Consider the following 12198-nt stretch of genomic DNA (forward strand, 5'->3'; position numbering starts at 1 on the left):
ATTTTTAGATCTTATGCATCATCTTTTTATTATCATCTACCCCCACCAGATAATTGGATAATCAAGGCCAAACATTTTAATATTTGGGTTTATCTGTTGCTTCTTTACTTCCAAGGCTACTTATGCAAACTGAATCAACATGACTGGGCAGAGAAACAGTTAACTGACATTAAATTATGGGAAAAACCGTAATATGAGGGACTGAAATTCCCTGTGAAAATTTCTATAGGGAAGAAATTAAAGAATTTCAACCATATAAACACAACAGTTTCTGAATCTATCATATTCCGGCTTTTCTCTCATGAGTACATTACTACATCAATGTTAACACTTTAGCATCAACATCTTGATTGTCTTTATATTTTCCCTTAAGATGCATTTTACAATGCTTACTTCTTTGTACTATGTTACATTCCAGTGGATAAATTTCCCCTGTGTGACTGTATAAAGGGAATGAATGGAAAAACATAGAAAATAAAAGAAATTCCACAAAAAACTTTCTATTACATAAATGAGAGACATCTGTACTAAAAATGATCTGAGCAATAGAATTTAAAGTTTTACAGAATGAATCTGAAACAATATTACCTAAATGATTTCTTCAATTAGTGAAAGGTCATTATTAGGTAAACTAATTTTCATCCAATAAAACCAGAAAACACTATTTCAGAAATCAGATAAAATAGAATACACTACACTATAAGCTTTATATATTTTCAAAGAAAAATCAGGATATAGAATATAAATTTTGATGATTTGCGTATTTAATATAAGTCCTAGAAGAAAAATACTGACAAGATTATTTTTGCTTTAATCCCAATATGGTAAGGAAAGTTCATTGGCACAGATATCTGGAGGTATTTTAAAATTTCATTTAGCTTTGGTGGCAAAGTGTATTTTGCTAACCATATGAATACAGTTCTATTTTCAATGCAGAGCTTTATGCTAAAAAAAATTCAAATGTGGGTTTTTTTTTCCTAAAAAAGGGGATGTAAAAAGTCCAATATGAAACAACACAAGTACAACATGAGATACAAAACATGCCTATCATTTAGGCTTTTGAATAGTTAATAGTTCTATGCTTTGTCTATAAATCTTTTACTAGTAACATTTCTACTATATAAATACTAAAAACCAAAATAACACTAAAAAATTAGCATAAGAACTTTACAAAAATGGCTACTTCTAGAGTTCTTAAACTAGGATTAGGGTTCACATATGCAAACAAATTTACACTAATTAATCAAACTACATCAACAGATACAGTTTTTCAGAAGTGTTCCAAGTTACAATGTACAGAATGAGCACAGAATAAATCTGACTCACACATATCAAGTCCCATACAAAGTCATTAGAAATTAACTGGTTACTTGGTATTTCAAAACATAGTCATTTTTGGCAGCATAACATGTGAAACACTTTTAGAAAGTACTGTACTTGATTTAAAAAATTTCAGCTAGAGACAATGTAATCAAGATGTATCAATAGCTTAGAATATCATCTAACTTTTTAAAGTGATGTTACCAATTCAGGTGTGTTGCTACATTTCTACTATAAATGAAATAACAGTTGATTCTATTTCCAAATTTTGTTCCATTCTTCAAACTAAGTTACTAATATATAAAATTTAGTGACCTATAATCATAATATAATTTATAAAAAATGTGAATTCTTGAGCATTTAGAGTACACATATTCAGATTTGGATTACTGATTTGACTTTTCTTTCCTATTATTCTTATTGAAAGTAAAGAACATAAGTAGCTTTACAAGCTTTTTATCTCCTCAGGCTGTTAAAATATATTGTGAAAGAATGCATGAGTAATAATGTATAAGCAAAAGTTCATTACAGAACTTGAAATGTCCTTTGTTCAAAAAGACTGGAATAAAATTTCAGCTCCTAATCATCTTAGCATTTTGTAAAAGTATCTTCTACATTTACCTTACATGGCAAGAAGTTTTCTGTCTGGGTCTAATTTCATAACACAAAGACTTTTATTGCTTCTTTAATTCCTGGGGAGTGCTATACTCTTCAAATTGACCCCCGCCAAAAAAACTTCACAAGGTTATCTTGTTTCCTATAATTTCATAAATCTAAAACACAGAGAAAACACAAAGTGATGATAAAAAATAATCAACAAATACCTTAGTCACAGAAGGTCCTTACACATTAAAAAAATTCTTCCCAACTGGTTTTAATAACAAGTTATTAAAAAATTGCAAATGTGGCACTGTAAGGTTTTGCTCTAAACCTCACAATAAAGCAAGATATTACATTAATTTACACCTAATTCTTAAGATGAAAATACAGGCCAACTGAATGGTCTGGGATTCAGGAATCAACAGTTCTAGCTTACCTCGTCATCTCTGTGTTTTCCCGTTAGTCCAGAGCTTTCAAGAATAAACTGAAAACTGAGTTTTACCTTTAATTGTTTTATTTCCATTGACCACCTTCTGTAAGAGATGCTGATCAACGGTGAGGTGAAAAGAATACACTACGCTATAAGTGAAAAATCTGAAGAGTTAAGAATTGGAACTAGATAGATAATGAACACATCAGAGAATCTGTCTCATGAAAGTATGTGTGTATATGGTGGAAATGTGTAGCGTCTGCATGAGTGGCAGGATAATCAACAGCGAACATTTACTAGGCCTATTACAGTTCTTTATTTCTTTTCCTTACTGTATAATCATGCAGACATTATAGAGTAGTTCAAACGAGAAGTGCTCCATTATATACATAGGAACTTATCTGACTGAAATATAAAAAAATTAAAGATTAATCAATACATGATCATTATATACTGAAGAGACACAAAGTCAGTGTTAATCAGGCACAAATGTTTTTTTTTTTTAGGACTAGTGTTTTAAATACTTTCATTCTGGTGAGAATCAAGAAAAGAGCTAGCAGAAATTGTATAATTTCCAACATGAAAAAGATAAATAAAAAAGTGTTAATAATTTCTATTATATTATCTGTTCTAAATTATAACAGTAGTAACTCCAGAGGAGTCTTTAGAAACACTGAAAGTACTCAGTGTTTGCCTTGTCCAGGTTATATTTGATCTAGGTATCAACAATAGGGTCTAGGAGTAATTTTTGTAAGTTAAAAACAAAAAAATCTAAATAAATATGTTATAACAACAAAGCTCAGAAATTTTCTAAATGAGACAATCCCTAACTGCCAATAAATTTTCATTTTTCGTAACATTTCTAATAAATCTGTGCTGTTTTGCCAGCTAATAATATAGGTCTTAGGTATGACTGATGTAATTTAAAGACAAAGGACTTTCCTTTTCTCAAGCGATAGAAACATTAGTTTTACTAATCTTCAGAAAGAGCCTACCTTCTCATCTCTGATAGTTATTTGGGTTTAAATTACATTAGGATTTGATGAAGACCTTGTGAAAATGAGTGTCTGTGTGTGTGTGTGTGTGTGTATTATGTATAAGAACCCAAACTAGTGTTGTTTATACATACTTAATTAGAATCCTTTCTGTGGTCCTAAACTGAAATATTTTGTTGGAATAAGACTTTAGGACTACATGGTAACTACACTCACGTGAAAATGTTTTCATGAAAATTAGTGTGCCTAGTCTGCTGCTTTAAAAAGCTAACACACTACCCACAAATGAAAAATTTAAGCTTGTTATATTTTACTGATGAGCGGAAATGACTAAACAAGGAGACTTTAGATCACATAAACACGATGATTATAGCTGTCAATTGTGATGAAAGTACAGGCCAAATTAGAAGATTCTAATTAATGAATTTGCTTAGCTTTTGTATATGGAACTAAGTTCAAATTTAGAAATACCTAAATGACATATTTAACCTGTAACTTGAAATACAACTACACCTGAGTGAAAAAACAAAAGACACCCTATGTGCAAAAGTTGTTATGAGCATGTGTATAGCTAAACCTAGGCATATGTATCCTGGTTTAAATTTGTATGTGATATGTCATGGGAAAGCGTACTCTTTCCTTTCAGGTTTGAACACACAAGCATTTTGTATTTTAATCCCTTTTGCTACTTTTAGCAAACAAACAAGAGCCTGGTATGCCTGCCATGTCTATTATGAGGTTATCACTTCCCTTTAATGATCTCAATAAGTGAAAATATGAATACTGAACATAAAGCTGGGAAAGAGAATAGAATAAAAAAACTTATAACTCTCAGAGATGACAGCAAGATCCTCTTCAACTGATGATAAAACAGTAACAACCTGAGGAACAACTGAGAAAAGAAGTGAGGTAACCCTCTACATACAGTAAAATGGGGGTGACTCTCTAATAGGCAGTAACAGCTGAGAGGTTGTAATGGAATCCAGTTGTAATGGCAGGTAAAATGAACCTGGTACTCTTGGACATCCTTGGCACTAACAAGGACACAAGTTCACAAGTGCAACTGTGAAGTTACTGGAACGTAAGCACTATACTTGAAAGGTTTTGGGTATTTACAGCAAACACATCAGAAGGAAGGACTCTATCACCCAGGTATACCCCAGCCTGATTTAAATCTACTTTCTAAAAACAAGCTGAAATCTGAAATGAAATGTAAATATTACTCTTATCTGTCAAACAGTAATTACCTTGGCAAATTAAGATTCTACTATTAAACCTAGTGACTACTCCAACTTATTTAGGTATATTGTTTATACTCATGCTACTAATGGGTAACAGTTTCCCACTGTTATTCCATGAATAGTTTAATTCTATACATTAGATGTAGTACTGCACTTGATCATGCTGATTTTTTCCCTACAGGAGACAAAAACTGTGCAAATGTAGAGTTTTTTTCTGATTACTGGAATTTAGTTATCTTAATGCCCCATCACAACCTGAGACACTTGGCAACCAAGGGGTCATCGAATTAAATAAAATGGTACAGACTGAAGGACTGAACTGCTCCAATGCCTGTAAGTAAGTATCTACGAAAATTTGCTTCAAATTTAGCAATACATCTCTTCAATAGTCTCCTGATAATCACTAAGAACACAAAATAAGATTCTTACTTGAAAAGCAAGAAGAAAATTTCATTAAGTTTTAAACTTGAATTATGTTTCCGTTCACCAATCTTGCTTGGTTATCAAGAAAACATGTCTCCTTTGAACTTAAAGCTGTATTTTCATAGATGTAAGAAAACAAAAGATCTATTTTGTTCACTCTGGCTGCCAAAAACTGACTAAAGATTGTGGCTATTTTATTTCTGATAAAGCAGTTTAAATTTCATTAATCATTTAAGACTTATTTTTCAATATATATAGTGTAGCAAATACAAAGTAACCCACTTTTCAGAAGAAAGCTTGATGAAATGAGCAGAATGTTTGAGGTGATGAGACAAAAAACAATGCTACATTTACTGAGTGTTAGGAGAAGATCCTGGCATGGCCAATCAAGCAGACTAGCTATGCAGAGAAGTCCTCAAAGACAGTGGCCACCATATCCTTTTACTAATTTTTCAAAAATGACTAGTACACAGATGTCATACCACAAAACAAAACCATGCTTCAACTACTTTCCTCAAGCATTACAAAACTAATTTCCTATCTTCAACATTGTAAAAATAGACTTGTCTTCTCCAAAGGATCTTGCTGTTCACACTGAAGGATCTGTGTTGTTCCCACGTAATACTGGCCCTAAAGGCATAAATCATCTTTATCATTTCTTAAATCCAATCTTACATAAAGTTGCATAATGCATGGAGTAAAAGAGGAATGAAGACAAAGCATGGAACCCTGTATAAGTGTGATGACCCAAAAGCAATCACCCCAACAGCCAGAGGAAGTGGAAACTGTGAAGTAGTCTTCAATAATTTACTGTAAAGAGATAGAAATATACATTATAACGTTAACTTACTCAGTGAACAAAAACTGAATATGTCAGTCTTTTATACAGTTTTATAAAGTATTCTATGTGATTTTAGATAAAGTAATTTTTCACATAAAGAATTTAACAGTCCATATTTTTTAAAAAATATCAGTACAAATAAATTTTGGCTGGAAAAGAGAAAAATATTCTATTAAGTAAATAACCAGCTTTGCTTATTCTTTTAAATTTTAAGCACAAAAAAATACTAGCTGGACTTATATTCAGCAATTTGACCTCTTAGAGATTTATCTTAATAAGAAAAAAAATCAATAATGTTTGCTAACATATAGCTACAGAAATATTTATTTTCAACCTATTTAATATCAGCAAAAAGCTTCAACCAAATAAAAAAAAAATCCTTAATTCCTAACAGGAGCATATAAGACAAGACACTAAATATTAAAAAATACTATCAAGAAAGACTGTCACCTTTTTATTCTGAAAACAGAGAAACTGAGGGATTAAGAAACTTACCGAAGGACACAAAGCCTTAGATTTAAACCCCAGATCTGCCTGATTTTAGAATATCTGCAACTATCTGCCAGTATCAACTGAAAACACTCTCAGAGCAAATAAGCAGTCAATGAAAGGTAAAATTTTATTATGGAAAATCTTAAACATATATATAAGTAGATTAACAGCACAATGAACCTCATGGACCCATCCCCCAGCTTCCGAAATTATCAGGTCATGGCCAATCCTACTTTATCTATATTACTACCCACTTTCAACTCCTGTATTTTACTGGAAGCAAACTTAAATATCAAATATTTTAAGGATTAACTTTTTAAAGAAAAAAATATTATATACTAACAAATAAAACCCATAATTAAGAAAACATAATACATTTGTACATAAACTGTATATTTGCATATAAACCTAATTACTATTAAGGGATCACCTTTAGCATTGTCCATGTAATTAGGAACAAAAGGTATGTTCCAGACATAGAAGAAAGAATACCAGGAATAGATAGGAAAAAAATAAAGATTAAAAGACTATACCTTGACTTTATTGAAGTAGTGTAAGTATTTCCAAGAACTGCCATAGTTGGAATAAGGATAAATGCCAAAGGTTTACACGGATCAGGATTAAGTTTAAAGTAATACCTAGATCAGAAAGAAAAAAAAAACAACATAAATCAACAAAGCATAGCCCATCATTTTAAATTATCAGAATCAATAAATGAATTTCAAAACTTTACAATTATAATGTGGATATTAGAAAGCTCTAAATTGCTCAAGAAATCATTGATAAATAAATTTTGCTCTACATCATCTTTATACTCAAGGTTTTAGATGGAGAATTATGTTCAGAAGCTACTAAAGGAAATGAACATATGCAATATGGAAGCACTTCCTTTCTGTAAGTATATGCCTGAAAGGTCATATACAGATAATATTTTATAAAACAAATTATTTAAAATATATTTAAATTGTTCTATTTAAATAAGATAAAAAAATAAAAGTTTACAAAAAGTAACTGTCCCTTATTTTTTCTTTAAATTTATTGTCCCTTATTTTTTAAAATCCAAATTCTCATCTCTTGCATTGAGTGAGATACCTACAGCCTTTCAGAATCATAAATTTGTGCTCCTGAAGTGGTTTTCTCCCCAAAAATTTGAACCTTGATTAAAGTTAGGGACATACTAAGTCACTTCAGTCGTGTCTGACTCTTTGCATCCCTATGGACCATAACTTGCCAGGCTCCTCTGTCCAAGGGATTTTCCAGGCAAGAATACTGGAGTGGGTTGCCATACCCTCCTCCAGGGGATCTTTCCAACCCAGGGATCGAACCCGCATTTTTTAAGTCTCCTGCATTAACAGACAGGTATTTTACTAACACTACCTGGGAAGCCCAAAATAAGGGACAGAGGAAGGATATTAACATCTGGTAAGCAGTGATTTAAATTTATTGAACTTGTTTTGATTTATCTGACCTTTCAAAAAAAACCACCTCCAATATGTAGATAATCTGAAAATTTTACATCATTTCTAAAATCTATATTAATCAAGAGTTCATTATTAACTGAATCAGGGATCTTTTTTTAAAAAACAATTTACTAAAAACTAAATATTCTAGAAATAACCTTAGAGGGCATTTTTAGGCTTCATTTAACCTAGAACACAAATGACAGTTTTCAGTAGTGAAATACCTGATCACTTACTTTAGTTCAATGTGTAGGATACATCAGAAAAGTACACACTTCCTTCATTATTTCTACTATTTTAAATGTAGCATTTATCCTCCCCTCAATTCAATATAAAACTGATCATAAGTTGAAAAATTAAAGCACTAACATTATGAATACCTTAAGTCAGCAAAATAAAGCACATTTTCACATATTTCTAGACTCATAAAAGGTTAAAGGAAAAGTAAATAAAATAGAATCCCCCCTATTGGGCAGATTTTAGGGAAGTTTATATTCTCATGGAAAAAAAGAATATGTGAATATGCTAAAAATAAATTTCAGGTGAAAGTTTCTTGTTCTTGAAAAAGTTTTATGAATCATTAGGAATCTTGCAAGTCTCTACTTACAGATATTTATCATTTAAACCACATAAATTATAACTATATAAATAAAACTTACCTAAGATTCTTTATCCAATAAATTAAAGATGGCATGCTGAGTAATACAATCCATGTTAATAAGTTAATCAAAGTACTGTGCATGTGAAGACTATCTTCAGCATCACTGGCAGATAAACGGAGATGGTGTACTGCAGAGTCTTTATGGTGATTGGATTTTTTTTCACTTCTTCTAGAGTGTTTGGGATTCTATAAGGCAATAAAGCAAAAATATTGAGATATTAAGTAAAATTATGTATTACTTTATTTAGAATCATACTCAATTATCAAACAGCTGAATAAATACAGTTTTTCATTACCAAACTGATATAAAATACGGAAATGATCTTATCTGAAAGTATTTTAAAACAGTTGTCAGTTATAAAACTTATTCCATTGACTTGTTATTTCCACTGCTAAGAATATATTCTCTTAAGTAATTACTTGAAATAAAATTTAAGAGATAATTTTAATAACAAAAACAATTTAAGTACTAACATCAAATTAAATGACAATCTCTAAGTCTTATTTTGATATTCATTAGGCTCAATTTTCTTAAAGCTATTTAAATTCATAATATCTTCTAAATATTGTAAAATTCTAACTTTTTTTTTTAAAAAAAATAAACCTTTATGTTTTTCCATGTTCTATAGAGTTATGAAAATAAGACTTACCACAGTCTGGCTGTTTTTAAAAGTTGTTAGGCTGGCTTGCAGATGAACAATCTATTAAAAAGAAAAGACATTAATTTTACTTTTATTTTGAAACAAAAAAACAACTACTTTTATTGAAATTGAGAAGCATTATAAATTGAAATGTTAAAAATCTAAATAAATAAAAATCCATTTCAACATTTAAAAACATTTTTTTAGAAAAGATAAATAATAGCTACATGTGCTTGCTATCATGGATTAAAAATCAGAAACAAAATAAAAAATCACAGAGTATGTTGGGGCTAGGATATGTTGATCTTTCCACACTGTGTGACCCTATGCTTGAATGGTGCCTTGCTAATGCAACTTAAAATGTCATGTAAGTCAAAAATTTGATTATATTCAGCACACTATAAACATCTTAACAAGTGTTATATAATCTAAATCTTTGAAAATCGAAACTCAATTATATAGGATGGTAAAATGTTTACAAGAACCTGGGAAAGTCTATAAATTCATTAAGTGTGCTTAAGTATTTGAGAAAGTTTTTCTTTCTGTGTTAGTTGTTTGAAATATTCACCTAAAAAACTAAAAATATTGTATTTATAAATCAAATTGATTTATATTGATAAATCAAAATAATTCTGAATAGTTTTTTCTGATGGTCATACTTTTCCTTTGAAAACTGAAAGTAATCTATAATTGCATGTATTTAGTGATAAAGTGTTAGTCGCTCAGTTGTGTCTGTCTCTTTGTGACCCCATGGACTGCAGCCCATCAGGTTCCTCTGTCCATGGGATCTTCCTGACCCAGGGATGGAACCTGGGTTGCCTGCATTGAGGGCAAATTCTTTATAGTCTGAGCCAACAGGGAAGCTCATTTGTATTAAATGCAGATGCAAATAAGTCTTTGCTAGGAAAAAAAAAAGAAAAAAATTATTATCCTTTCTGATATCTACTAACTCTATATACAGTTAATGTGGAGCTCATGCAATTATATAAACCTGAATTTTCCTGCAAAACTGTCAGTCTTTTTAGAAGCGTTTTTCATTTCCTCAGTAAAATTACCAGCTTAATTATTTTTATCATTATCTTGCGATTCTTCAGCAACATTTGTAATATTCTACATGTTCCAGCATGATCAACAACTTGATCCCATTGACATAATGATTTATTTTGTCTATTATCCATCTTCAAAGAAAAGTTATGAACAAACTGTGCTAGGAGAATGTTTTTCAAAAAGTTAACATTATTTGCCAAAGCATCAAGTAATGTGAAACAGATTACACCTCCTCCCCTCCCTTTGTTTTTAACAAAGAAACTCAATTCAGATTAGTAACTTCAGTTCTACAGTTAACTTCATATATCTCAAATAGTTCAGATGTTAAAAAAAAAAAAACTTTACACATAAACCTGTTATATAACAGAATGTTACTGCAGCAGTGATTGAAAAAAATTTTTAACAACTATGGCTAATTCTATGCCTGCCTGATATTCAACTCAGGCCTTTTCGCTTTATTGATTTGACATACCTTAAACACATAGTAAAGGTAAGTAAGAAGTATGGCAAAGGCTCCACAAGTTGTCCAGCTAATGAGGATCAAAACAATTGTCAAAATGGGCAAGTCTGGTGATATTATCTTGATATCTTTAGGAAGTTCAGAGGGCCTGGAATAACACGAATAAAGATTTTAAAAGCATATTAACAGTTATTTAAACAGTCACAATTAAGGAGAAAACAGTATAGTGCTCTGCCATCTTCTCCTTATTAATCTGCAAGCATTACTATAAGGTAAATAGTAAAGCTTTTTAAAATAAAGATGATGGTGTCACATATTTTAAAATTCTGCTATATACTGTGATAATTTCTCTTGCATTTACATATACTATGGACAATATGAGTACTAAAAGAGAAAAAATACTGTTCAAGATAATTATTACTTATATGCTCTGTATCATACAATTCCGATCTTGACATGAAAAGAAATCATTTTCTGTTTTTAAAGTCTCAAGGTCACTCAGACATCTCATGATGTTAATGTCAGAAGCACTTCAGAAGAAGTGGAAGAAGAAGTATCATGAAGAGAGTTAATTAACAGAAACTACATCATTGGTTTAGCTCACTGGTTACCTGAAAAACCTACCAGCAACTTCAAACCATGTCTTTGGATCATAATAAAACTCTAGGCAATGCTTTTGGAACTCTTACACATTTCATCTAATCTGATCCTACATATCAAGATTGGAGTCTCTTGCCCTCAGGCTTGACTGAAAACCACCACATAAAATCATTGCCAGAAAAAAAACATTTCCCCCTTGGAAAGATTTAAACAGTGAAATTTAAAAATAATTGTGCATTTTGTTAAACTTCTTTGATTTGTTGACCATCTTAAACACTATGGTCAAAATCAAATGTAGCATTTAACTTGAAATAAATCATTATCTATGACAGAAACATAAGTTTGAAAACTAACCCCATGTTTTGCTACTTACACATTTTTCCTTAGACATTATAGTTTAGTGAAAGAAAATTAATCTTAAGGTTCTCTATCAGAATACGATTTTTTTCTTACTTAAGAGCAATAAGAAAGCTTTTAGTCATTCATTCTTTACCTTTTCAAAGCTAGCCACAATGAAGAAAGAAGTCTCACAGATGTAGAAGACAGTAGGCCACCCCAGTAGGCAGTACATGTTCCAAACAGAAAAAGAATCAAAGATACAAGGGGGAAACACATACTCTGACTAGTTAAAACGATGGCATCTAATTCTGGTAACAGTAACATATCCCATAATTCTTTAAACCATTTATATCTGTGGATAAAAGAAAACAAACAAAAAATAAAAGCAAATGATACAATAAAAGCAAAAAAATCAACAAGTCTCATTCAAAGATTTAACATTTGAAGCATTCGACCATTCACTAGATTCCCCAAAGTCCCATGATGTTTAATTTGTAATTATCCTGAAAAAACAAACTTCAATTCCTTGTAAGGAACTTGTAACGAACTAGTGAGTCTACTGATCTTCAAAGATCTGAGTCTTAAGTCTCAAAGCAGTTTTACTGCTCTCTATTAATCCTTGTATTGAAGTTACAAATGTTTTTTTTA

At 30.8% G+C, this 12198-nt stretch overlaps 1 protein-coding gene across 5 annotated transcripts in view; it reads right to left on the minus strand.

The window, feature by feature from the left end:
* Positions 1-2642: 2642 nt before the first annotated feature.
* The window catches only part of PGAP1 (post-GPI attachment to proteins inositol deacylase 1), a 72022-nt gene continuing 62466 nt past the window's right edge, over positions 2643-12198 (minus strand). For 4 of the 5 annotated variants that reach the window (XM_081581464.1, XM_081581465.1, XM_081581467.1 and 1 more), the window contains 6 exons: positions 11705-11902; positions 10624-10759; positions 9114-9164; positions 8462-8649; positions 6876-6980; positions 5157-5819 (listed from right to left, as the gene is read on the minus strand). In XM_081581464.1, the coding sequence (XP_081437590.1) occupies positions 5681-5819; positions 6876-6980; positions 8462-8649; positions 9114-9164; positions 10624-10759; positions 11705-11902 (817 nt within the window). In that variant the 3' untranslated portion in view covers positions 5157-5680. Of the gene's footprint in view, positions 2756-5156; positions 5820-6875; positions 6981-8461; positions 8650-9113; positions 9165-10623; positions 10760-11704; positions 11903-12198 lie in introns of those variants that run through there. The other variant, XM_081581463.1, reaches the window with a different exon arrangement.

The sequence above is a fragment of the Giraffa tippelskirchi genome, chromosome 3 (genome assembly GCF_054371585.1).
Source record: "Giraffa tippelskirchi isolate mGirTip1 chromosome 3, T2T-mGirTip1v1.2.pri, whole genome shotgun sequence".
Lineage (NCBI taxonomy): Eukaryota > Metazoa > Chordata > Mammalia > Artiodactyla > Giraffidae > Giraffa > Giraffa tippelskirchi.